This window comes from Symphalangus syndactylus, chromosome 18 (assembly GCF_028878055.3).
Source record: "Symphalangus syndactylus isolate Jambi chromosome 18, NHGRI_mSymSyn1-v2.1_pri, whole genome shotgun sequence".
NCBI classification, from domain to species: domain Eukaryota; kingdom Metazoa; phylum Chordata; class Mammalia; order Primates; family Hylobatidae; genus Symphalangus; species Symphalangus syndactylus.
In genome coordinates this window covers 72,057,560-72,085,420 of record NC_072440.2, presented here as the reverse complement: position 1 = coordinate 72,085,420, position 27,861 = coordinate 72,057,560, and the positions used below count along the sequence as shown (strand labels likewise).

The 27,861-nt window shown below is 46.1% G+C and overlaps 1 protein-coding gene across 2 annotated transcripts; it reads right to left on the bottom strand.

Annotated features, from left to right (window-relative positions):
* Window positions 1–5,366: 5,366 nt before the first annotated feature.
* Window positions 5,367–27,343, bottom strand: ISX (intestine specific homeobox). Of its 2 annotated transcripts, XM_063624009.1 has the most exons (5): window positions 27,076–27,343; window positions 26,220–26,795; window positions 10,068–10,219; window positions 8,254–8,370; window positions 5,367–7,297 (listed from the first exon to the last, which is right to left on the bottom strand). In XM_063624009.1, the coding sequence occupies exons 2-5, from the start codon at window positions 26,446–26,448 to the stop codon at window positions 7,058–7,060; spliced, it is 738 nt and encodes a 245-aa protein (XP_063480079.1). In that variant the 5' UTR covers window positions 26,449–26,795; window positions 27,076–27,343; the 3' UTR covers window positions 5,367–7,057. The 2 variants fall into 2 exon arrangements, with proteins under 2 accessions (XP_063480079.1, XP_055109281.2); XM_055253306.2 differs by lacking the exon at window positions 27,076–27,343 and having other exon boundaries at window positions 26,220–26,862.
* Between the last annotated feature and the right edge of the window lie 518 nt (window positions 27,344–27,861).

Sequence of the window (27,861 nt, the reverse complement as noted above, 5' to 3'; positions counted from 1 at the left end):
GAAAGTGAGGGAGTGAGCTGTGCGAATAGCTAGAGAAGGATGCTTCAGGCAGAATGAGTAAATGGTAAGTGCAAAAGCCGTGGGGCAGGATGATTTGTGCCTTGGGTCAGCAGGTGGGCAGGAGGCCGGCATGGCTGGGACAGAGAGCACTGGGGAAGTGTTAGGAGACCCAGGGCCTTCCAAGCTGGCCATGTGAAGGACTTTGACTTTATTTCTATTGAGACAGAAAAGAACTTAGGGTTCCGAGAGGTGTGATCTCACTCACATTTTACCAAGATTTCTTGGGCTGTCAAGTGAGGAATAGAGCCCAGTGGGCAAGGTGAGAACAGGGAGACTAGGGAGTGTCTGTGGGCATTAGAGCACACACACTGGTGTCTGGTGTCAGGGAGGTGGGGTTGAATGCTGGGTTTGCCAGTTGATTAGAAAAGAGAGTTTCTGAGGATGCTGTTGGGATTTTAGCCTGAGCAGCTAGAAGAAAGTCATTGCCATTTGCTTGGAGGGGGAAGGCTGAGGAAGAAGCAGGTTTGGGGAGGGTAGTTCATAGAGTTTGTACATAGACATGTTCAGCTTGAATGCCTATTAGACAGACATACAAATGCAGCTGTCAGGACAGTTCAGGGAAGAGGTCTGGATGAGATGGACATTGGGAGTCATGGTGCGTGGTAAACAAGGCATGTGATATGGTTAGGCTTTGTGTCCCTACCCAAATCTCATCTTGAATTATAATCTCCATAATCCCCATGTGTCAAAGGAGAGACCAGGTGGAGGTAAGTGGTTTCTGCCATGCTGTTCTCATGATAGTGAGTGAATTCTCATGACATCTCATGGTTTTATAAGGGGCTCTTCCCCCTTCACTCAGCCCTTCTCCTTCCTGCTGCCACGTGAAGGAGGTGCCTTGCTTCCCCTTCCCCTTCTGCCATGATTGTAAGTTTCTGAGGCCTCCCCAGCCACGTCGAGCTATAAATCAATTAAAGTTTTTTCCTTTATAAATTACACAGTTTGGGGTAGTTCTTTATAGCAGTGTGAAAACATGCTAATACAGAATGGCACTTGGCAGCACTTCCCACAAAGAGGAGGAGGAATCTACTTTCCCATACCTTCACTCTGAGCTGGTTTTGTGACTTGCTTTAACTAATAGAATGCAACAGGAGTGATGTATGAATTCTCAGCCTTAAGCTTCAGGAGACTTTCCTAGCTTCTGCTTTTGTGCTGTTGGAATCCAGTGACTCCTAAATGAAGAAGCTGATGAGAGCCATATGGCCCGCTCACTCTGTTACCTCAGCTAACAGCCTGCCAACGCAGACCTGTGAGTGAGGTCACCCTAGATCACCCAGTGGCCATAGATTGACCAGCTGAGATTAGTTGAATCAGCTCACACCAGATGAAGAACCTAGTCAAGCTACAGAACTATGAACCAAAGAAGCGATTGCTGTTTCAGGCCACTAAATTTTGGGGTAGTTTGATACGGAGCAGAAACTGACTTATGCAAAAACCACTGGCATATAAAGGATATAGATTAGTACATGCATGGAGCACAGCATGGAGACTTCTCAAAGAACTCAACATAGAGCTACCATTTAATCCTGCAGTCCCACTACTTGGTATCTACCCAAAGGAAAAGAAATCAATATATCAAAAAGATACCTGCACTCATATGTGTATTGCAGTGCTATTCACTATAGCAGAGATATGGAATTAACCTAAGCGTCTGTCACTGGAGGACTGGATGAAGAAAATGTAATGTTCATACACAATGGAATACTATTCAGGCATAAAAAGAATAAAATTGTATTCTTTGCAGCAACATGGAACTAGAACTCATTATCTAAGTGGAGTAAGTCAGGCACAGTTAGACAAATATTGCATTTATCACTCATAAGTGGGAGTTAAGAGATATGTACACATAGACATAGCAAGTGGAATGATAGACAATGGAGATGTGAAAGGATGAGGGGATGAGCGGGGGATAGATGATGAGAAAATTATTTAATGGGAACAATGTACATTACTTGAAGGATGGATACCCTAAAAGCCTTAATGATCACAATACAATCTATGTATGTAACAAAATGGCATTTGTACCTCATACATTTATACAAAAGATTGTTTTTATAAAGACATCATTGTCATTTTTTTCTTAAGTGAGATCATAATACTGTTCTGCAACTTGTTATTTCTATTTAATGACATATCTAATGGTAATTTCTCGAGGTACATTACAATCTCTTATTTTTAACAGCCAGATGAATATATTACAATAGACTCAACCAGTGTCCTATTTAGATGGTTTCTAGTTTTTGCTATTATAAAGCCTTGGTGAACATTCTTATATACAGTATTTATATACATGTGTATTTATTGGATAAATTCTTGCAAATACAATTACCAGGTCAAGAGATTTGCATTTAGAATAGTAATAGTTGATGCCAAACTGTCTTCAAAAATGATTTACTAATTCACACTTTCTTATATATGAGAGTGTGTGTTTCATCAATTCCTCACCAACATTTTAAATATTTGCCAATCTGAAGGGTTAAAAATATATTTCATTACTAACTTACTTACATTTTAAATTATGAGTGAGGTTGATAATATTTTCATATGTTTAGTATCCATTTGTATGTTTTTCCTGTGAATCTCTTATTTTTGCTTTTTGCCCATTTTCTATTGCTTGGTTAGCCTTTTTTTTTTTTTTTTTTTTTTTTTTTTTTTTTTTTTTTTTTTTCCAGATGGAGTCTTGCTCTGTCGCCCAGGCTGGAGTGCAGTGGCATGATCTTGGCTCACTGCAAGCTCCGCCTTCTGGGTTTATGCCATTCTCCTGCCTCAGCCTCCCTAGTAGCTGAGACTACAGGCACCCGCCACCACGCCTGGCTAATTTTTTGTATTTTTAGTAGAGACGGGGTTTCACCATGTTAGCCAGGATGGTCCCGATCTCCTGACATCACGATCCACCCACCTTGGCCTCCAGGTTAGCCTTTTAAGAAATTGAACTAGAAAAGGTCAATGGATATTAAAGAAATGTTACTGTAGTTCAAAACACTTTACAGATACGGGCTTTTAAACTTGAGTTCTAGAGGAGCTTGAACAGCAATAAAGATTTCCTACACTCATAAAGTGTTTTATAAGCACAAAACTATATGCACATCATCTAATATAACCTTCACAGCAATCTTCTGAGACAGGTCTTGTCATCCCCATTTAATGGATGAGGAAAGTGAGATTCAGATAGACAAAGTAACTTTATGTGGGTACAAATTTTTGAAAGATTTTGAAAAGGGCCCATGAAGATTACAGGGTATTTTGTCTAGCACATTCTTTCAGAATATCTGCATCTTTATTATCTTTGAGCTATTTTTCAACTTAAATGAGTAGAAAATGGTTAGAAATGCAAGTGATTCTTGTCACTAGAAATGCAAATAAGTCATGTTTGGTGGAGATGAAATTGGTTATTTCCCTATGGCTATTGACTCTTGTTTTTCTTTATTTGTAATTCATTTCAGCATTCCTGATTGCCTGTATGCTTGTCTGTTCCTTTAATATGTGTGCATGTTCACCTTTGAGCTGGTTATGACATCTTAGCAGTTCTCTCATTAATTAATGAGCTAAATAAAACCTGGGCATTTGTTCATTTTCTATTTTCCTTAGTTCATTTTGCGCTGCTATTACAGCATACCACAGCTTGGGCAATTAATATATGAACAGAAATTTATTGGCTCATGGTTCTGGAAGCTGGGAAGTCCAAGAACAAGGGACTGGCATCTGGTGAGGGCCCTCTTGCTGTCAAGGTGTGTCATACCATGGTGGAAGGAAAAAGGTGGAGAAGTGGAGGAGAGAAGGGGAGAGAAGGTGCCGGGGGTTGGGAGGTGGAGAGAGAGAGATTCTGAACTTATCCTTTTATAAGGAACACATTCTGGTAATAACAACATTAATCCATTCATAAGGACAGAGACTCATGGCCTAATCACCTCTTAAAAGTTCTATCTCTTAACACTGTTACAGCGGTGATTAGGTTTCTGACACACACTTTTTGGGGGGCACATTCAAACCATAGCAATATTTTTTTATTTTACCTTTCTAAAATAGTTATCCTTGATCTTCTCTCAAGTCTGTAGTCCTCATAGCTAGAATATGAAGCTGTCAAGATCTGACTCAGATATGTCTGACAGGGATTGTTTATTATTATTTTTTTAAGCCCCAGAGCTCTTTGAAAAGCTGATGAAAGCGATGAACCCTTTCCCTAGAAAAAATAAACACACAGATACACATAATTTTGCATAGTCTCTTGGGAGCTCCTTGACTTCCTGGAGACTGGTTTAAGAACTCCTGGAATAGAGCTTGAGATCAGAATGGATGCTCAAGCTCAGACGTAGAAAGAGGTAGAAGGTGTATCTGGGAAAATGAGTTTTTCTTAATATGGCTTGAGTGCCCACCATGTGCCAAAATGTATTAACTCATTTAATTGTCACAGAAACTCTAAGAGGCAAGAAATTGTTGTTATCCAGGGAACAGGTACAGAGAGGGCACATGCCACTTGCCCAAGGTCACACAGCTGGCAAGAGTTCTAAAGTGATTCCTTTATTCCACAAACATAAGGTAAAGGGAATAAAAATAATTATTGGGGAGAAAATTCCTAGGGGGAAAGAAATGGCCTCAGAAAATCAATGTTTACCTCAGTAGTGAAGCTGAGACATCTGGTCATCTGAATCTCTATGGTTGGGAAAATCCTGTTTCAAGAGGAGCCTGGGGAAGAAGAGTATGTTGCTGAGAAAGGGGAGTGGGACCCCAGAGCAGAGGGGACCTGCATCTTTTCCATCCCTCTTACAAGTTTGGAGATCTGCAAGTCTCATCTATGGCCTTCCTATCACCAGGGCATGAGAAATGACTGTGTGAGGTCTAGAATGAGTGAGATCTGCTGCCTGGCCCAGGGCTCCCACGGCCCTAGAAGTGTGTGGGAGAGTTGTCAGCTTTTCCTCTTGCTCATGAGAGAGAGAGGAAGCCAGCGAGGATTCACAACTATGGTGAGAGGCTACAGCAGAGGATGTGGAGTGAACCCCCCAACGTGGAGTTGAATGGGGTGATACATCTCTAGGGCAGAGGGGTCATGCCCAAGGCCAGGCTAGATAAGACACTAGTAGGAGACTGAGAAAGCTGGGAAGCAAACGTCCCCTCTGGGAGGCTGGAGGTGGCATTTGCATAAACACTTCTCCAACCCTCCCCCTCAGCCTAGCAAAGACCCCCGTCGGAAGAAGGGGAACAGAGGGCAACGATTTCAAGTGACTGCCTTTAAACCTGAAGTGCCTGAGGCATCAGTAACCTAGAAGTTACCAGAATACATTTCCTGCAAACAACATAGAAAGTAAATCCAGTTAGAGCAAAATGATAGAAATTTTATTTTGCACATTTGAGTTTAGGGTCCTAAAACGGGTACCTGCTACCCAAGTGATGAGCTACTGCCTTTGTTTGTTAACTGCTCTTTCCTCCCTCAGCCTCTAGCCTTCTCCTTTCATCCAGCGGTGCTAGAGACCTGGTGTTGATATCCACATTCATAGGCTCTGAGTGATCTGGCACTTTTAAGATGGCAAAGCACTTTTGCATTCTGTGGGCTGTTGTCTGTAGTTCTGGCATATTGCATGCCTGAAGGCAGAGCTAGCACTGCTACCTCCAATACAGATGAGAAAACCGAGGCCCAGAGAGATTAATGGTAAGGTTACACAGCAAATTAGAAGGAGTGTAGGACTAAGACCTAGGCTTCCCAACTCCCGGTCCAACTCCTGGCTGGGTCAGGGGTGCAGGTAGATTGCAGAGGATCTGGGATTTGGGGAAGATTCCTGGAATTTAGGCTTGTGCAAGAGGTCATTCCAGGCTTCCAGCTTAGGGGAGCAGGCCCTGTCCTCCACCTGCAAGGACAAGAATCAGAGACACCTGTGCAGAAGGGATGCTCAGTGGATGACCTCCCTGAGAGCAGGAACTACTCATCCTGGGCTGGGATCCAAAGCAGCCACTTTTGCAGTGGAATCTTGGAATAACAATATCACTCCACACTGGGCCTTGCCTTCACTTCGCAAAGTACTCTCATATCCTCTCAGAGCCTCCTGAATGCTCTTTAAGGCAGGCCTGGCTACCTTCATTTTACGGATAGGAAAACTGAGGCTCAGACAGAACATGTGGTTTGCCCAGGGTCTTTGCATGGAAATAGGGAGTTGAATGAAAGCTCAGGCTTTCGAGGACAGAGTGAGGCTGGTCTTCCAGCTGGTCTCTTTTCATATATCCTGGAAAGATAAACTGAATGAAAAGAGATTTCCGTCCTACTTTTCATTTGTGCCAGAAATGACAACATACCTTCCTCATCCAGCAAGATAACTAAAGACACTAAATCCTGTTTAGAATTTAAAAAACTTTCTACATTTTTCTCTCACTCTGAGATGCTTACAGTCATCAAGAATGTGTTAGACTTGGGCCAACAGCAAGGTTGTTGAGCAAGTGTTCTACTTTCAGAGGTGGGCCAGCACCACCTTTTGACAAACGTGGACAGAAACTGAATTGTTTATCTCTACATCCCATTCTGTTTATGGAGGTAGGTACTCATGTGTCATGGATGAATGCGTGCAGGAACAAACAACCTCTCCTTGGCCTCCTCTGTGCCTCAGTGCCCACCATGGAAGGAAGGGTCTTCAGAAATCATCTTATCCAGCTGGCTCCTCTTACAGGTGAGGTCCAGAGAGGGTGAGTGAGCGGCTGGAGGTCACACAGCAAGTTAGAGGAAACACAGGTGCTGGAGGATTACTTCCCTATTTCAGAGCTCGGCCTGAGATCTCATCCAGCCTGTCTTCTGAACCAGGAGAGCAGCTTTAGCCAGGAGAGAAGAAAGCTGTCCTTTGTTGTTTACTTTGCTTTTGAGTCTGGTGCAGCCTTCTAACTGGCATGTTCAGGGTAGCTTCCTGGGCAGTGGGCCATTTTTGGATTGTGAGATCGATTTCCCCAGAGGCCCAGGGCACGTCTGCTACCTGCCTTCACCTGGAGAGGAAAGTGGCTCATTTGGGGAGAGCATGTCCAATCTTTATGTTGAAGTAGCACAGATGCTGCCCCATTTGTGGTGTGGAGATGGAAGGACGCATAGCACAGGGATGCAAGTTTGATGGATGCGAGGACCTGGGACAGGCTGTGTTTCCCATGGGTGTGCTGGGAGGAGGGTGATCCAGGCAGGGAACCAGGCAGAGGCCAGCTGATCTTGAGCCGATGGACAACAGCTCGTGGGAGGAGCCAGCCTGTGCAGAGCAGTGGATGTCCACATGGGCCCCTGTCACAAGGAGAGGTCAGGAGAGAGAAGTGAGTCCTAAGCTGTCTCTGCAGCTTCTCAGCCTTTCCCTCCATGGCTTGGGCAGCTAAGGGTGGGTAATGTGATCCACTTGTTCTGGTTTGCTCAGGACCTTCTGGGTTTAGCTCTGAAAGTCCTGTGTGGACCCATGCAAACCTGGATGGTTGGTTACTGTAGGTGGGGAGAAGTGCATGGTCTGGGGATTTAAAAGCTGGCTTGAGTCCTGGCACTTACAATTGTTTGACATGGAAAAGTCACTTTGCCTCTCAGAGCCCAGCTTCTGCATTTGCAAAGAATGAATAAATGAAAAATCCCATCTCATGGCATCGCTGTGGGCATGTAAAAACCTTTAACTCTAGGGCAGGGAAGTACTCTCTATTTTGTTTACTGCTCTATCCCCAGTGTTTAGCACCTGGTGCCCATTCAAAAATATGTGCTGTCTCCATGAATGGCTCCCTAAATACTTAGGGAGCACTTCCTAGGTGCTAAGCATCCTCTACGTCTCAGTTATTTCATCCTCATCAAAAAACTTTATTACATTCTCTGAGGGATAAGGTGACTCTTCCAAGCCACACCTCAGGCAATTCAGAGCTGGGATTCGAACTCAGGCACTCTGATTCCAGAGCCCGTGTGTCCAACGTCTGTGTACTGCAATTCCCTCTCTGATCCTGTTTTGTAAACTGAGAAGTTTTGCACAGGAAGGACAGGCACCATGATGTTCACTAAGGGAGCAGGACATGAGGACAGAGAAGCAGCCACTTGTCCCAGGCCCCACAGTCTTCCAGATTTCTCCTTGCCCCATGGTGTTTCTAAAAGAATTTTCCTTGCACATTTTCCTGTAGACAGAGCCCCCAAGGTGCTTCTTCATATCTGGGTCTGACTGGGATATTCCCAGTCAATGGCTCCCTCCACCCTACCTTGAGGCCTCAGCCACTTACAGCCACATCCAGATTTGTGGGTAGAGCCACACTGGCTTCACTCAGCTGCTGTGGAGCCCACAGGCTGCCAATCTTCTCCTGCTTCCGCCGCTTGGCTCGCTGATTCTGGAACCAGATCTGTAATTAGAGAGAAAGGATGGGGATAAGCAAGAGTTTTCCTCCATCTAATACCACTTCCCCCAAATTCATAATAACTACACCTTCCAAGGGACTGCACTTTATAGTTTGTAAAGCTCTGCGGCATCCAGGATGTCTTTGGATCTGGAGGTCAGCTTTCTGAGAGGGAACCAGGATTTCCACCTTCAATGCCTATAGGGCCAGGCGGCCATGCATGAGTGAAGCAGCTGGTGCTGCACAACTGTGGCGGGGTCTGTGGTGAATAGAGCCAAAATGGGGCAGCTTCTCAGCTGCTGTCAACAGTCACCACATGGAAATGTGAGTCTGGTGTTGCAGGTTCATGCAATCTCCAAAGCGGAATATTGATTTATATGTGAAAGCTTCTGAGTTTTAAACTACTGTACAGACCAAATGGAAGTCATGTGTGGGCAACCCCTTTTCAACCCCTGGGGCCTCTTGGCAGTCTGAATATTGGCAGCTCCCTGTGTTCCGGAGCAGGTGCTGATGGTCCCTGACTTGTGGCCATTTATCCTTGGTAATTCTGCATAGGCAGGTGTTGAATTCTGGGCTTCGTGGCTGATACAGGGGCTTCCCATTTAGCTAGTGCCTGATTCTGGATGGGAAGAAAAAGGAGAGAAGTCTTAGACAGGAGTGGTCCTCAGCCAGAAGGAAAGGATAGAATAAAGAATGGAATGTTGGCCTGATTTTGAATTAGAATAAGTCCGTCACATTTGTGCAAAGCAAAAAAGGAGAGCAACTTAGAAAACTATTTTAGAGAGAATGCTAATGGTGCCACAGTCAGATCTGGTGGAACGTCATGTGCTAGAGTGGCACTTGCAAAGCTGGGTGCATGTGAAGAGGGCAGGAAATACCTCTGGTGAGTGACAATGGGCTACTGTATTTCTAATACTGCATGAAGCAATAAACGGGTGAAGAGATCACAGATGAGAGATTAGCCTGTTGGTGCTTAAACCAGGTCTCCGACAAAGACCATGAGTTCAAGACCTTTTCCACTTCTCTACACTGCCTCCAAAGGGATCCCCATGTGTTCTAGATCAGGGGTTGACAAACTGCAGCCTACAGGCTAAATCTGGCCTTCCACCGGTTTTTGAATGGCTCATGAACTAAGAATCGTTTTCACATTTTTAAATGGCTAGAAAAAAAAGAAGGGTAATATTTTATGACACAGGCAAATTACACAACATTCAAATTTCATGTTCATCAAGTTTGCTTACATATTTTCTGAGGCTGCTTTTGTGCTACCTTGGCCTGGTTGAACAGTTGCTCTGACACTGACAATATACCCTGCAAAGTCTAACGTCATTACCATCTGGCTCTCTGCAGAAAGGTTGTTGACCCCTGATCTAGATGGCCAAGACCTATTTTGTGAATGAGGCTGCATGGTGAACGACGTTTGGGAACTGTCGCCAAGTGGGGAGGAAGAGTATGGAGCAGAGCTCCATGGTGATCACTGATGCTACTTCATTCCCTTTCCATTCCCAGTGGAGAGAAACCATTTTGGAGCTATAGTGACCTCATTTCATGGAAAATAATATTTGGCCAAAATGACTGTACTCACAGGATAAAGCCAACAGAAACTTTTAGATGAGGCAACCCCGAAAGGCCCAGGATATATTGTGTCTCACACATGGTCCCAAGGACATGGAGGCTGTGGGCTGAGGCAGGGATGGCTGTACCTGCACCCGAGCTTCTGGGAGGTTGATCCTGGCTGCCAGCTGGCTGCGGATGTGAACATCCGGGTAGTGGGTAAAGTGGAAGATCTTCTCCAGCTCATGCAGCTGCTCGGTGGTGAAGGTGGTACGAACCCTCCGCTTGCTCTTCCTTCCTTCTGCATGGGAGAGGGTCCAAGTTGGGTCAGTGGCCTTGGTGTCAGCACCTAGGTGGGGTTTTTGTGTTGCCTTGTCCTACCCTTCCACGCCACTGCTGCTCCCGAGCCTTGGCCCTGGCTCCTCAAGCTTGGAGCTTCACAGTATTCTCTTTCCTGAAATCCTCCGCCTCTAGACTGACCCTCACCCACCATGGACAGTGAGGCCAAGTTAACCTTCTAGAAAATCTTCTCTGATTGTGCCTTTCTGCTGCTACTTTGCCTTCAATGACTTCCTTTTGTCTACAGCAGGAGATGGCAAACTATGGCCACCAGGCCAAATCTGGCCCACTGTCTGTCTTTAAATAAAGTTTTATTAGAACACAGCTTCTCCTTTGGTTTACATATTGTCTCTGACAGTTTTTGCACTATAACAGCAGAGTTGAATCATTGCAACAGAGACTGTGTGGCCTGCAAAGACTAAAGTAATTACCACCTGGTTCTTCATAGAAAAAATGTGTCAGTCTTGGTCTACAAAGTAAAGGCTGAGCTCGATAGCAGTCAAAGCTGTTGACAGCCTGTCTCCAACCCACCTGTCCAGCCTCCGTTCTACTCAGGGCTGGCTACATCATTTGTGGGGCACAGTGCAAGATGAGAATGTGGGGCCTATTGCTCAAAAAGCAGAAAAATAGCTTTTTATTTTTTCCATAGTCTAATCTTAAACTGTCATAGTGGGTTTTTATTTGCTATTTCATGTCATGCATCCCTCAGAGAGCACAAGGATACTCACAGGGTGAGATTAGGCCTCGCAGGTACCTGGGGACCCACTCTAAGACTTAGAGTCATGGATACCCCATGAAGAAACTTGGTTCCACTCTGCAACTCAGTGTTTGACCTCAACCCTTTGTGAACCCCTGCCCAGTCCCCTTCCCCACCAAGATAGAGGGAGCAGCAGTTGCTGGGTAGGAGCAGGGAAACCGTTGACCAAGACCATCCTAGGAAAGCTGGGAGGTTATGAGTAGGCATTGATCGCCTCTGGTTCATGCATCACTGTTTCACTGCATTCCACTAATCAGAGATTCAAACATGCAATTATTAAGATTTCAAGATGGCGACAATATGCATTCAGTCCCACTCTCAGAGCCTCCTTCTAAGCACAGGGTCCTGAGCATCTGCATTGGCCATACACACACCCATGAAGCCAGCCCTGCCTCCAATACTTTGTTGACCCACACACCTTGCTCATTCAAGTTGGGCTGCTTACCATATCCATAACACAACACGTGTGTGCTTATCACTTTGTTTTTTCTAAGGCAATCCCCTCTGTCTGGGATCACCTCTTCTCTCTTGTCTGCAATTCTAACATCTGCTGATTCTTCAGCATCTGCATTCATTCTTATAATCTCCAAAAATTATTTCCTAATCTTTCTAGCCCTGGGTAATCTTTCTTACTGGCAATATCTTCATTTCACTTGCTACCTTTGTCGTTCATTCATCTACCTTTTTGTTAAGTACGTACCTCTTTGTGCCAGGCACAACGCTAGGCAGTGAGTTGCAGAAAAGCTGAAGGCTTGATCCTTGATTGGAAGCACTCATCATATGGTGAGATAAGGGGTACAGATAGCTTGCACATGACCTAGAATACATGGTGGTCACTGTGCTAACAGAGGGAGGTGGACACCTGTTGGGATTTATCTGTCCAGAAGTGCCTCTTTCCTGGGAACTGCCCTGCCCTCCTTTTGAAAACTATTCTTCACATACACCAACCAGGTAGTTGTAGTGGGAACTGGATTGGTTCAAGTGTGGGAACCTGAACTGGAACTATTGGAATCCGTCCCTGGAATTTTTTTTTATACAACTAGGAAAGAGAATCAAACTCCTCTAGTGGTACAGTGGTGGTGGATGTGAGAAGTAGGATGAGCTCCATCAACTACCATCTCTCTTGTCATGTTGCTGAAGTTGTTTGCAGGCAGGTATAGAGCTAATTATGGGATATATTTTGGAGAGAGGCTGTCAGGTGAGATTGGTGGATTATCTTTTGGCTGAGATAAACCAGGGACAACAATTTGGTTTCGGCTTGAGCAAAAGATTGTGTGTGTGTGTGTGTGTGTGTGTTTGTGTGTGTGTTCGTGTGTTTGTATTATGGGGAAATCAGGTGTTCATTTTGGACATGTTAAATGTGTGATGCCTATTGGCTAGCTAAAGGAAGCTATGGAATAGGAAGATGCATTGATAAGTTTGGAGCTCAAAGGGGAACTGAGGACTGAGGTTCAAATTAGGGAATTGTCAGCATCTATTTGGCCTTTGTAGTCATGGGAATGGGTATCACATAGGCAGAAAGTGTAGGTGGGGAAGAGGAGAGGGCCCAGGAGCAAGTCTGCGGTGCCTCCACCATGTAGAGGTTCAGCAGTGAGGAAGGCAACAAAGAGACCGAGAAGGGGAGGCCTCTGAAGGAGGAGGAAAGTGAGGACTGAAAGAAGGCACAGTCAGCTGGGTCCATGCTGCAGAGAGACCAATTATGATAGGGACAGAAAAGTGGTCCTTGAACCTGGCCACACAATGGAGAGTAAGGAAGATTGCCCCATTGGCAGAATGGGAGACTCAACCAGCATTGCCTGTAGCTCCTGGTTGGAGCCAGGTAACAGAGGACATTGGAGGAAGGACCAAACCTGGTGGCAGTGGTTTTGTTTACCTGACCATGGACTTCTGAGGACAGAATTAAAATCCTTGTCTTAGTTGGACCACAGATTGTCCCTGTGATGTGATTTTAGGGATTGTAGAAAAGGCACAAACCCTCTCCCCAGATCACCTTCACTTTTGGGGCCCAGTGGAATTCCTACCATTCTAGCTAACACCTTGCCTCTCCTGATTTTTTCCACATTCCTTGTAAGAAAAACTGCTCTCGGGAAATAATTAAGAACCGAGGTACTTCTTGTCCCAGGGTCACTTACACTCATGCTCAGAGAACTCTAAGCCTCCCAGGGAAGGGAGCCTCATGTGTCTGCTGTCATCCATCTCTAGGCTGTGAGCCCCTGGAGGGCGGGGACTGTATCTGAGTAGGGACTGTAACTGACTGTATCTGAGACCAGCTGAGGAACTGGCTCCCCGAGAGAGCTTAACAAATATATGCCTTAAATGGATAAAAGTAGAATTCAGGCTCTGCTCTCAATCCTGTTGGACAGAAAAGACTTCCACAGGATTCGTCTGAAACCTTGTACAGTGTCAGATGTCACACATCAGAAAGGATGACTGACATGAGCTGAAGCTGCTCCAAAGGAGGGGTGGAAGTCTGAGCTCCAGCTGAGGTCTCCTGACTCCCACTCAGCCCACTTTCTTTTTACCCCAAATAAGAGAGGTAAAGCTGTCACATACTAAGAATTGGAGTAGACACTCAGTGAAAAATAGATTTCACTTCTGAGGGTTTAACACCTGAAGAAATCAACTAACTTGTTTTCTTTCTTGGTGCTTATGATCGACCTGCTGTCATTGGATAGTAGAAAACCCAGTGAGCTGGACATCGGAAAGTCCAAGCTCTGTTCCTGGTTCCACTCTGCAACTTGTGCCACATTCTGGATTCATTATCTGGGCCTCAGTCTCCCCATCAGTAGAATGGAGGGGGAGAGAGGCATTGATCGAATGATCAGGTCACTAAGGCAAAATCCACCCTGACATTTATAATCCTCTGTCTCTGGGATGGAGGATGAATGGCTCAAAAGCCCTCGCCCCAGGCTAGCCTGCAGGACCCGTTTACTTGGTGAAAGGGACAGGGCCAGTGACATTTCTCTCTGGGAAGCCACCAGGCCCGGTTGCCTCAGTTGTAGAAATGGGATCTCAAGTTTGCTTTTGCTCTCACTCCTTTCTACCACCCCTCATTTTTGTTGTTAATCCATTTTTATCCATTTTTATCCTTTCAAAGTACTTTCGCTCACTATTGTGGATTTCTGGAAGCTTCTCGGGAGTCGCAGGCAGTGAGGCTTTGAACATTACTCCCCACTAGAGTAAGTTATTGGCCTGTGACCCACCTCTGTAGGAGAGCCTCATCTCTGCCTCTCCTTCTCTACCCGCCCTTCCCTCCCCTAGTCCACACTGCGTTTTTAACTTCATGGTTTTTTTTTGTTTAAAGATATTTATTCTATGTTTAGAGCTGGTGTTGTGTTTAAGGGAAATAGCTGAAGTCAGTCAGAATTGATGTAGAGAGAAATGGCAGGTGTTAATTCATTCCAAGAGCTCAGTGAATGTCGTCTCTGTAACCAGCACCTAATAGGCACTGAGGGCCAGTCTGCAGGAGTACGAAATGAACAAGCCATGCTTGACAGTATAGGATTTACTCCTTCATTCATTCAGTCAGTCAGCATATTAGATGATAGTAAATGATATAGTGCAGTTTTGTAGGAAGCTGCAAAAAAAAAAAATTACAAAAGGGAAGATTCCAGGTTGACCTGGAAAACTGAGGTGTCAAGGACAGCAGGGAGTTGAGGTCTTCCTGGGACTATAGAACTGTGGGAGAGAATGTGGGGTGTGGAACCAGAATACAGGAAATGAAATAATATGGAGAACAGAGGAGTAGAAACAGAAGACAGGTCATAATGAAAATAAGCCATCTCCTCCATTTACCCCAGAAGGAAACTCAGGTGAACAAGGATTTATGACCAAGAATAGAATCTATAATAAAATAAATATTTCAAAGCTTCCATTTGTTTAACCAAAGGAGCAGCTTTTAAGACATGATGGCTTTTTCCTGTTCCCAAGAGTACTGGAAGAAGGTAATTTAGAAGTGGGGTGAAGAAGGAAAGGATCTAAACTCTTCTTTGCAAAACAACCTGACTGCTGTTTCTCATTAGCTTTGAACTACACATCCTCAGGATAAATGTTGGTCCTTGAGAGGTGGTGATGATGATGATGTTGTGCCTGTGTCTCACAGTTTTAGTGGCCTCTCTTGGAATGAGGGGTGCCGAAAATTCATACTGGTGAGGAATTATGACTGGAAAGACCCAACCAGAAGGCCAAAAGCAGTTTTGGGAGAGACAGATAGGCTTCAACCTGGAGTCATGGAAATGAGGTTAGGATCTGAGGCTGTGCCTTGTGAAGGGTTTAACTCCTTCGAACTGCATTGTCCAATATGATAGCCCCTAGCTACATGTGACTATTTAAATTAAATAGAGTAAAAAATTCAGTTTCTTAGTCATACTCTCCATCGCTCGATAGCCACATGTGGCTAGTGGCTACGATATTGGACAGTGCAGATATAGGACATTGTTATTATCACAGGAAGTTCTGTTGGACAATGCTACCTTAGAGGGTCTCCCACTGGATTTTTGAAAAAGTCATATTCTGGTTCTAACTTTAAGTTTCTCCCTGCATTGCAAGTTCCTTTAATTGCCACATGGTAGAATTACAGTTACATTTCTTTTACCTTTTTATCTGTATTTTCTATTTTTCTGTAATATACAGGAATTTCTTGTGTAAATAAACAACCAAATAAAACAGCAGGGTGGAAAGAGATGAGAATAAAGAAATCGCTGAAACAATTAGGAAAGATCACTGAAATCTCCCACCTGGAAGGAGAACCAGATCAGGAGTGAGAAAACCCTTGGGTTCCCATCCAGCCCAGCATCTCCCTACCAGGTTCTGGGCAGAGAAGCCAAGAAGCAGGTGGTCACAGCCCAGCCTACCTGGGGAGTGGGCACGTGAGGACAACAGTGTAGGGGAATGGAGGCAGCAGGAAAGAAAGAAAGTATCTGACAGGTATACCTTCAAGTATAGTGTCAGCTTTGATGGCTTTGGGGAAACCAGAAGTATAGGGAAGGCGAGAGGAAGAGAGGACTGCCCCACATTCACATCTCGTGCCTGGGGAGAAGGAGGATGACCAGGGGAAGGGATGGTGCCCAGGAGTTCTGGGCAGTGAGTCAGAGCAGAGTCCCCCTAAGCATGGCCCACAAAGCAGGGTGGGAGCGTAAAGAGCAGTGTCCAAGGGGGCAGCTCAGGAATGATGAAGGCCAGCACTTCAACTTTCCTACAGGAAAAGAGGAGGCTGTGAGGGTGCCAGGAAGGCTGATGCTTGGGTTACAGACCACAGAGAGTTACAAATAAGGGAACAAGGTGGGAGAAGGCAGAACAGCATAATATGGAACAGAGAAGAAGGTAGAATGCAGTTCAGCATGTAGAATTTCGGAAACTCCTTATTAGACAAGAGGCTGGAAAATACAAGCTCATTGATGGCCCTGGCCCATGCATAGGATAGAATTCTCAATCACCAGGAGAAACCAGGGTGTTCTGGGTCCCTGCTAAGAGGGGACACTTCTGAGGCAGCATGGATCATCCTGGAAGGAGAACTGGATCAGGAGTGAGAAAACCCTTGGGTTCCCATCCAGCGCAGCATCTCCCTACCAGGTTCTGGGCAGAGAAACCGAGAAGCAGGTGGTCACGGCCCAGCATACCTGGGGAGTGGGCACGTGGGGACAACAGTGGAGGGGGATGGAGGCAGCAGGGAACTGCCACCCTTTTCAAGTTGCTGGTCTACCCGTTGTTAATGGTGCAAGCTGCGACTCACACTTTAATAGGTCTTCAAAGAGAATGAATCAGCAGAACTTAATTAAACCTGAGCCGTTTAGCACATTGATCATAAGAAATACACAATTTACACAGGTGATTAGGCCACCTAATTATAAACTGATGTTTCTCCCCACTCAACGCCCTCCCCTGATTGCTTCTTCTCTGGGGTCTGCTAATTGGTTCTGGTTGTGCAGCTAAAGGCCCAGGGGACTTTGCCGCTGGGCAGTCTCTGGAAATGGGCCTCATCCTTGTCTTCTGAAAACAGCGGGTTCACCATGGAGGACACCCAGGGCCCCCTTTGCAGCCCTCCTGTAGGCTGGGGACACCTCCTGACACACGAAGGTGGGGTGCGGGGCAGGAGTCTCCCCATGGCTGACCTGTGCTGGCCTCATTTCGCTAGTCAGGCCACAGACTTTCTCTGGCTCCCTGTGCCCACAGGGAACAAGGAAAGCTTCTTAGCATGGCATTCAAGGCCTTTGCCATTCCATCATTCTAGCATCATCTGCTTTCCCTCTATTGTCATTTCCATAATTTTAGTCCCACCTGACCATTTCCAGATTCCCCAAATCAGCTATGCACTTTCATTTTCCAGGTCCTTGTTCTGTGCTCCCTGAGTCTGGAATGCCTTGTCCTCCTCCTTTGCCTAGCAAACTCCTACTCATCCATCAAAGCTCAAATCAATCAAATATTTCTTTCCAAGGTCTGTTGTGAATCTCCTAGTTGAAACACAATAGGTTTTTTTTTTAAATTTAAGACTGAAATTTCAGCTTACAACAAACTAGCTTCCATATTTGTAAAAAAATTTTTTTCTGTGAGTCTCTATGAGTCAATCAATCAAAATATCTGTAGTGATTATTACTGGATGGTGAGATGGTAGAATTATAGTTACATTTCTTTTACCTTTTTATCTGTATTTTCTATTTTTCTGTAATACACAGGAGCTTCTTGTGTAAATAAATAACAAAATAAAACAGCAAGTTGGAAAGAGATAAGAATAAAGAAATCACTGCAACAATTAGGAGGAGACCCTTGAGAAACTCACCAGAAAGGGAGTGCCACTCCCAGGGGTGACTGGCTTAGCACTCTCTAGGCAGTGTGAAGCTTGCATCTTCCACACCTGTGGTCTCACTTTCATAATATTTTATATGTATGAATTTTAGCATATGTACTCCCCCACTGCAAACCCACACACACCCACACTCACCCATACTTTTTACTTATGTATCTTAAAAATGTTTTGTTTCTTTCTTTTTTTATTTTAAAGCAACTGTACCCTTTGTTTAAAGGAAATCATAAGGAAACCCTACAAAAAAAACGGCAGTAGAGCTCCTTTATTGAAGTGTGTGTGTGGCCCACTCCACCTTCCCTTCATCCAAGGCAGCTCTGGTCATGCATCTCAATGAAAGCCTGAAGTTCCCAAAACATTTTAAAATCTAAGGCTTAAAAAATGCTGATGTACATATACAAAGGCCAAAGTTCTTGGCTTGACACACTTGACCTTCTATCTACCTTACCTCTTTCATCTCTTGTGACTATGCTCCATGAATTTTAGACTCCAGCCACTCAATTTTGTTGTTTCTCAAAGGATTATTCCTTTTTATACCTCTTGGGTGCTTCACAGGCTTTCCTTTTCCCGGCATGTCCTGTCCCCTTCTCTGCCTGACTCCATCTCAAAAGCCACTACTTCTCTGAAGGGCTGTCTCTGATGGTGTTATGCAGAGTTCATTATTGCCTATTCTGTGTTCTAAAGCACTTTGTTAGGTTTGTATATCATATTTGTGTTATGACAACGTGACTAATGACAATGTGCTTAGGTCTGGTGAGATTAAACATGAAGCATGGGCACAGATTATTGGGACAGGGTAGCAATGGGTTGATTTCATGTGCTATAATATTTCAACAGTTCTAACTCCCTTCCTTGCTGGGAAGTTGTGTGCATGCATGTGTTGCATGCATGCATGCATGTGTGTGTGTGCATGTGTGTGTTTATGCTTCAGACCCTCTCCACTTCCTCTCCAATCTATACTGTGTTGATGCAGGGGAATAATCAGACAACACAAGCTGTGCAGTCAGGGATGTTTCAAGGTGTGACACAGGAAGTGTCCTAGAACTTGTTCCTGTTCAATGGGGAAATCCATGTTTAGTTATCCTTCTTGCCAAGAACTGAGGAGGAATTTAATTGTTCTCTTTGCTTAAATACTTACGGAAGGCCGACCAAGGTGGCAAAAGTGCAGAATGCCCGGATTAGAGACATACAAAGCCACAGGGCTTTGCAAACAGGAGGAAGAGACATTTCTGGCCAACAAATTATTAACAACTGCCTCCTTACAAGGAGTGGGGAGGAAACCGCTTTAGCAACACACCATTGATAAAGAAACTTGAGGGTTCCATATATGGAGACTAAAATGATGTATGAAGAGTTCTAAGGGTCCTGAAATAAGGAACCGTCATCCCAGCATGGAACAGTGAAGTAGAAGAAGGGGAACAGCAAGATGAAGACTCCAGACAAGGCCCAAGCACACACAGCTGCTCCAGCCACACTCTCTGGTCTCAGTTGACTGGTTTGGAGGTGGACATCTCACTCAAGCTCTGCCAGTGGGTGTCCCTCCTCTGGGGCTTTTGAACATGGGATTTTAGAGAGCTTGAGGATGTCACTGGAGGCTGATGTAACTCTTGGAGCTATTGGAAGCTATTAGGAGAATGCCAATTAGCAGCAAGAAAGAGGTGAGCCTACATGCAGAGAGAAACAGCTGCAGAGACTTGATGACGTAATTGCGTCTGGATCCCATCACAGCTGAAGGTTGCTTATCATTCTGCCCTTCACGTGGCTTAGTCTGGGAAGTGATTTCTTAATTTTCTCCAAGGCAATACATGTCCCTCTCCATTTTAGCTAGTCTAAGATAATTTTTGTCAGTTGGAACCAAATGGCTCTCATTAATACTGATCACTGCACACTTTCCTGTTGAAAATTTGAAAATGGTTCTTCATTCCCCTAGGAATACAAAGCAAAAATAAAAATCTCTACTATAGCCTGCAAGGCCAGCGTGGGTTGGCTCCTTTCTGGCTCCTAGACCTCAAATTGTATCCTTGGACATCATCTATTAATAGGCCCTTGCCCTTGGGGCTCCGTCTGTGTGGAATGCCCTCCCTTCCACCCTGCTCAGTCTTCAGATTACAGACCAACCATAACTTCTCTGTGAAGCATTTTCTGACCTGCCTGACAGACCAAACTCCCATGGAATAGTCCCTTGGAGTACCATGTCACCATCTCCCCAGCACTTGCCACAATTGTAATTGTACTTTCATTTGTGATTACTTGATGGTTATTTGTCTCACCTGCTGTCAGATCAGTGGCAGCATTAGATTCTCCTAGGAAAAAGAAACTCAGGGATCCCATTGATTCTACATTATGGTGAGTATGAATAATAATAGAAATAAAGTACACAATAAATGTTATGTGCTGGAATCATCCTGAAACCATTTCCCCACCCACCGTCTATGGAAAAATCATCTTCCACAAAACCGGCCAAAAAGGTTGGGTACCACTGCTCTACACCATCTCCAGCGCCCAACTCAGTACCATAGTGGCTGTCAGATGGGTTCGCAACTTCATGGACACTCCTCCTTTCAAATTCTCCTTAAGCGGGCCCAACCTGGTGACTCATTTCTAATGAATGAAATGCAGTAAAAGTGATGTGATGCGATTTCTCAGGCTAAGTCCTAAAAGGAAGCTGCTTCCATTTGGCTGTCCCTCTAGGATTGTTTACTTTAAGAAAGGCTATCTGCCATTTTGTGAGGACACTCAAGCAGCATGTGGAGGGCCCTATATAGGGAAGAACTGGGTCCTCCCACCAGTGGTTGTTACCAACTCACCAGCCATGTGAGTAAACCACTATGGACATGAATCTTTTATTCCATTCCAGCCTCCAGATGACTGCAACCCCAAATAACATCTTCACTGCAATCTTATGAGGGACCCTGAGCCAGAACCACCCAGTTAAGTTACTCCCAAATTCCTCATCCACAAAACTGAGTGAGATAATAAATATTTATTATTTTAAGCTACTAAGTTTTGGGATGATTTGTTGTGCAATAGGTATGCCTGGCACTCAGTAGATATTCAGTGGCTGTTTGTTGCCTGTCTGGATAAATAATACAATGGATAAATCAAACTTAAATTATAGCCAACGTTTTAAGCCTCCTCCTCTGCCCATTTGGATTTCTCCTAGCTCTGACATTCTGGGCCCTATGATTATAGTTGATGTTGTCAATGGCTGGCTTGTATCACCCAGACCTTTCCGTGCTCCATATCTACTTCTTACTGCCAGGGTTTGTCTTTAGGGATCAAATCCTTGGATAATTCTGGGGAGTATGTTTGCTCCATTTCCCAAAGGATTTGAGCTTCAGTTACCCATAGGGGCCACTGGTTTAATAACACACCATTTATTCATTGCCTCCCCTTCCTTGTGTTATTTCACTACTTCCTTGCATGTCCCATATCAACTACTTGGCTCAGATCCTTTCCTTAGGATCTGCTTTTCTGGGGGACCCCACACTAATACAGTGCTCTTTTTTGCAGATAGGGGCCATGACTTGTACTTTCTTGTGCTCCCACAGGTCCTGAGACTGAGCCAGGTTCTCAATTCTAGAACCAGTCTCCCGGTATCCCTGTAGGAAGGTCCCCATAGCTCTGGTGCCAGGAACTGAGAGGTGGAGTCCATTGGAGAAAGACTAAAGCACACTTCTCTTGGGGAAGTGCCCATTTTTAACTCCACATCCTTTTGCCCTGTTCTTGTCTGCTCTGATGGGAGCTCCTGGGTCTACCTGGGTAAGAGCCAGAGCTGTTAATCACCAGGTGATGAGATACACACAGGCCTTAGTCACAGCCTCAAACCAGGGCTGCCTCTCCCAGTTCCCATAGCAGAGCAGCTGTCTTTGATTTCAGGTAGTTCAGGGGAGGAGGAGGGCTAGGGAAAGGAGGGAGAAGAGAGGGAGGAGGAGAGGAGAAAGAGGTGAGGGACAGGGAAGGAAAAGCACCCTCTCTCCACAGGTGCCTGACTCAGGGTACCTCTCCCTTCCTTGTAGGGTCCTTTCTGCTGCTTCTCCATCTCCCGAGACAGCACTGAAGAGGCCATTTTTCTCCGAGTGGGAGCTGACAGTTGTTGATCTGTCCTTGCCGGGAATTTTGCTCCAAATAGAGTCTTTGTGGATATAATTAAGGCTCTGGGCATAAGATCATTGCAGATTTAGGGTGGGCCCTAAATCCAATGACAGGTGTCCTTATAAGAGAAAGGGACATTACATACACACACACATGGCAAGGCTGTGAGAAGATGGAGGCAAAGTGGAGTGATGCGTCTACAAGTCAAAGAAGGATAAGGGTTTCTGGAACCACCAGAAACCGTGAGAGAGGCATGGATCAGATTTTCCCTTGGAGCCTCCAGAAGGAGCTATCTCTGCCAATACCTGGATTTCAGACTTCTGGCTTTCTGAATGGTAGGAGAATACATTTTTGTGTTTTAAGCCACTCAGGTTGTGGTAATTTGCTACAACAGCCATAGAAAATTAATACAGGGAGGAAGAGGGGAAAGAAGAGGAAGAGGTGGCAGGAGGAGCAGTGGCTTCTAAATGGCAAAGACGCCAAAGCATTTAAAGGGCAAGAAAGGTTTGGAGTTTGGAGAGGAGCTGCCTGAACCTCGAAGGTGGACAGGGCCGGGGAGGGTGTGATGGGAGGTGAGCCTGGGACGAATGGGCCAGTCTGGGAAGGACTTTGAGTGCCACTCTAATGTGTCAGGGTCATGTCCTTGACGAACTGCAGCATGAGGGCCAAATCTGGCCTGACCCCTGTTTTTGTATATAAAGTTTTATTGGAACATAAGCCTACCCATTTATTTACACATTGTCTACAGATACGTTTCAGCTGTGATGGAAGAGTTGCGTAATTGTGACAGAGACCATCTGACCATCAAAGCTTAAAATTACCATCTGTTCCTTTGCAGAAAAACGCTGCTGTCCCTTGCTACAGGATGCTTCTCAAATGCCAAGAATTCTACTGTGCCCCTGGCCAGCTCCACCAGACAAGATGGGCAGAAGGCAGCACTGCCCCAAGATGGTACTGCCAGGGACTTCCATCCCCCTCCAGGTGAGTAGTCACTGCATCTTGTTTTATTCACCTTCACCTCCCCAGCCCCTAGCCTGGCCCAGAGTAAGCACTCAGTGATTAGCCACTGACTGAATGAATAGCTGGTGAGCAGGCAAGGGAAGATATACCTGGGTTCCCCACAGGCCAGGCAGTCCATACTGGTTTACCCACCGGGGTGGTCTCTCTTCCTTGTCAATTTTCTATCACCTTTCCCCTGGAGCCTATGATTTCCCCACAGAGGATTGTCAGTGGTAGAGGTGCAAAGATGGTCTCTCTCTCTCTTCCCAGGGTATGAGCTTTCAGACTGGGTCTCCCTTAACTTTGGAGGGTCCTGGGTTTTGGAGGGCTTCCCTCTCCTTGGAGGAGAGAGCAGGAGGCTGGGTGTAGAATCTTTTCAGATAGAGAGGTCCTCTTGGATTTTCCCATTGACTTTTAAGACCTGGGAGGGTCCAACCTATAGATCATGAAGGTCCCTGCAGGAATGGGAAGATGTCAGGGGGGACCTTGGTCCCTGCCATGAGAAATGAGGACAGTAGAGCACTACACTAACCTTGGAGCCCAGATAACTAGCCTGGCCCCATCTCTTGCATGTACTGGCTCTGTAGCTTGGAACAAACCACTTTACCTTTTTGAGTCTCAGCTTCCTCAGGGGACCACTTCCTTGGGCCACCAACATCAGAATCATTTGGGAGAGCTTGTTAGAATGCAGATTCCTGGGCCTTTTGACTTAGAGTCAGAGTCTTGGTGCTGGGCCTAACAGGCTGCATTTTAATAAGCTCCCTAGGTGAGATGGCAAGGGCTGTCTGTGAGCCAGTCTAGGAAGCCTTTTCAATGTTAAGTGGAGACAAAGAGGAACTTATTCCTCTATCATTATTCTTGGGACAGGAGAGGGTGTTGCTATTTCTGGTCCTGTTGCTCTCTGCTGAGGGGTCCTGCACAAAAGGAGGGACATAAAACAGGGAAGTAGAGAAGCATCAGCCAGCAGCAACAAGCACAGGGCTGGGCATGAGGGCTCCTGTGAGGGTAGAGAGGGGCCTTCCAGTCTCTCTGCTCCTGCCCTACCTGGGATCATGACCATCCTTTCCATAGGGAGAAAGATTCTACGGTGGAAAATCACCACAAGGAAATCCTCCAAGGTTTTTCAGCAACTAATTTGTTGTTAAATTGGTCATGGCATGTCAGAGCTGGGAGAGACCTTACGAATATTCTAGCCCTGCTCTTTCATGTTACAGGTGGGGAGATTGAGGCCAGAGAGGGAAGTGACTGGCTTGAAGTCCTCCCGTGCATTGGGGCCAGATCTGGGCTTAGAGGGCAGGTTTCCTGAATCCCTGCCCTCCTCACCCAGTGTGTTTCACAGATTCCAGCTCATTTGCAATTTCTGCAGGTTTCTTTTATATAGTTTCTGGCAAGTTCGTATCCCATCTGTATTATTTGTTTAGCATTTTCCCAAATAGACTTTTGTGTTTGACTCAAATAATAAATGTATTTTAAAATAAGACCTTATATCATGATCATACATGGATAACATTGTCTTTCATCATAAATACAAGGTTAGTGTAAAGGTAATTACAGGACTATTGAGCTAGCTCATCTTTATCTATGTACCCACCAAGGTCATCTTGAGAGACGCCAGTGGGACCCTCTCCAAGCTTTCAGAAATGCTGCATTCCAGCATAGTGGGAGACGGATGGATTTAAACTATGTTCAGGAATAATCTAGAGTAGATGGTCTAGACCACCAGGGTTCAATTCTAGTGCTCATTACTCACATAGTTTTTGTGGGGGATTTATCTTCTCTTCTTGGTTTCATTATCTGTAAGTTGGGCTCCCAAGTGTGACAATGAGATGGGAAAATGGCCACAAAAGTGCTGTAGAAGGAATATACCACTATCCGATGTCACCACTGCTAGTCTGGTCAGCACTTACTGGGGTCTGTTCTGGGACCAGATGGATAGCTGACACGGAACATGCCAGAATCTTCCGTGGAGGCCTAGAAAGAGTGGTTTCCTTTCTGAAGCCTGCCGTCATCAGGCTAGGGGAAGGGAAGCTGCTCTGGTAGGAAGAGCGAGACCTCTCGATCATAGATTTATACAACTGCAGCAGGAGAGACTTAGGACCCCAATGGAAACATTCCTATGAATCTTTAATGGACTGGAAGATATTAATGAACTTCCAAAAATTGAGCTAGAGACCCTTTCCCTTTGGAAAACTCAGCTACAGGGAAACACACCAGGCTCCTTCCTGCCTGCAGACACACAGCCCTCCTGGTCTTCCTCATGCCTGCAGCCGAGTGCGACCCCTCATCGGCTCCCTCCTTGGGAGACTTGCCTGGTCGGTGGGGATGTGGAGCTCTATTTATGGCAGGTAATGACATTGAGGGCTCCCTGAGCTTCCTTTCCAGCATTTTCTTGGATTAAAAGGGGTGAAAAGGGGAGAGAACTGAGAACCTCATGTGAGATATTCCAGGCTCGGTGACAGTCAGACTGACAAGGCCCTTGAGACATCACCACCTTCACCATTTCTTATTCCTTCACCCAGGTGTTTTGCCGAGAATAAACCTGAGGCTGCAGTGGACAGGGACTTTCCTGAGGTCACACGGCAGGCCAGGGCAGAGCTAAGACTCACATCCTGGGTTCCTGACTCTTAGCAGGTATGTGCGTCCACCTCAATGCCCCAATGCGGCTTTCCTCCCTTCTTCAAGCTGGCTCTCGATCTACCTGGTCACTGTTATCTGGGGACATGCCTTGGGGTGGCCACTGGCTTGGGGAAGGTGATCAGGGTGGACAGACTTTTCCCAAGCCAAAGCTTCAGCCCCTGGAAGTTGTGCAGACTGAACTTGGCTTATGAGGAGGAGGTTGTGCTGGGCCCAGCAGGGATTTGGGGGAGTCAGAGCCAGGTCCTGATAGTGGGGCTTCTGTTTACCAGCTATGTAATTTGGGGACATTATCCTCCTCTTCTCTTTCACAGATGAGTTTTCTTATCCGTCCAGTTACGATAATCGTGCTTTTCTACTGAAATTAAAAGAGAATGCCTATGACATTGTCAATGCTGGGTAAATGGTAGCTAGCATTCTTAGCCGGGGCCTGGTTACAATAACAAGCCCCAGGTCCCTGCATTCTGCAACTAACTGAGCCTTGGTGTCTGCAGCTGAAAAACCACAGTTTTGGGTTAGATTGAAAGGTATATCAGGAAACCAGCCCAGAGCCAGGTCTTGCTCTGAATTTTAGAGTCCTCTATCCAGTTAATATGGACGGAGAAGCTTTTTCTCTGCCTGAGCCCAGCTGGGTCTTGGAGACCAGGAAACAGAAAGAAATGATCAGAAGACACTTACCCTGGGGCTGGTCCTTTGGAGGCTTTTCTAGCCCAGAGCCTGAGGCCGCAGCTTCTCTGGGGCCCTCTCCACCTGGCCCTTCTAGTCTGTCCATATCACTCCTCCTGGCAGGCCTCTTTAGGATTGCCTCGATGGAGAAGGACAGGCCCAGCTTCTTCGGGGCCTCACAGCACCCCAAGCTATTTCTCTCCATATCCCTGCAGAGAGCAGGGCCCACCTCAGCACACATTGAGGGGCTCAGGGGCGACTCTGTGTAGGCCAAGGAGCGTGCCAGTGGAGAGTGGCGTACTTCCTCCCCTGAACCTCCTGGGGTCAAGAGGGCGTGTGGAGGTGAAGAACAGAGAGCCTCCAGTTAGATGATCCAAGCAGGATTTCGTGTCCACAGGGACTTCCATGGGCAGGTCACAGCAGAAGAGCTGGGAGGAGTGGTATCCTGTGCCCACGGTTCACAGCCCTTACCAGTTTGATGTCAAAGGAGTTACCATGGCTGAATTTGGGTTCAATCTTCCAGAGAAGGGTCTTCTCTGATGCAGTTGCCTGCACAATCATCAGCTTAGGCCAGGATCCCTGAGGTCACTGTGCAGTGGCGAACAAAGAGAAGAGAGAGAAACAATAAGGCACAGGAAAGAGGAGGTCAGTCTCCAGAGGAGGTTTCGAGGCAGGGGTCCACCTTTGCCCTTTGTCTGGCTTCTGGCCCTTTCCTGTGGCCCTAGCCAGCCTCTAGGAGGAGGTTGGAGTGCCACCCTTCGCCTCAGGTGGCCAATTCAGTCCTGGGCTTTACTGCAGCTTGAGGGGTCTTCCCAGACACCCATCTTTACTTCCTTCAGTTCTGCTGCTTCCAGACTCCAGAACGTACCTTCAGTGCATCAGTGCTCCTGCTGTCCTGCACGTGGAGGCTGAGGAAAGGGGGTCCCTGGGTGCTGCCAGGCCTGTCTCTTCTCTGTGCCAGGGCTGGGCTGAGCTGTGAGTCTGATTCTTCTCAGGTGCCTCTGGGCTGGCCCTGGCTTTTTTTCTGTCCTATTCTCCCTGATGTCACTTCACATGCGAAGCCCTCTCTCCACAGGTGCCTGACCCAAGGTACCTCTCCCTTCCTTGTGGGGTCCTTTCTGCTGTTTCTCCCAGTCTCCTGAGACAGAGCTGAAGAGGCCCTTTCTCTCTGACTGGGAGCTGACAGTTGTTGATCTGTCCTTGCCAGGAATTTTGCTCCAAATTACTGTGTAACCAAGGAGGAGGGGGCAGTAAAACAGGCTGATAAGAGAAAAACTCTCCACGCCCCTTAAGGCTGGGGATGCAGGTGTCAGGGTAGAAAAGTGGCAGGAGGCAGTGGGGATCTGAAGGACAGGTATTGGAGGCCCCAGGGAGGGGCTGTGCTGGGGAACTGGCCAGAGCAGGGGAAGGGAAGGTGGGAGCAGAATGGCCAGGAAGTGTACCTAGGCCCAATAAAACATGTTTACTCAGCCAGGAGAGCCTGTGGTCATGTGTGGGGGAGGCTGGGCTGAGGTGTAGTCTGCTGGCTGTCAGCCTCAGGCATTCATTTGCTCTCAGATGTTCTTTCCAAGGCTTGCAAATATCAGATTAGGAAAAGCATTCCAGGGCTTTCTGATGTTTGGAAACTGAGGTCCAGACCAAGGTGGTGCAGAAA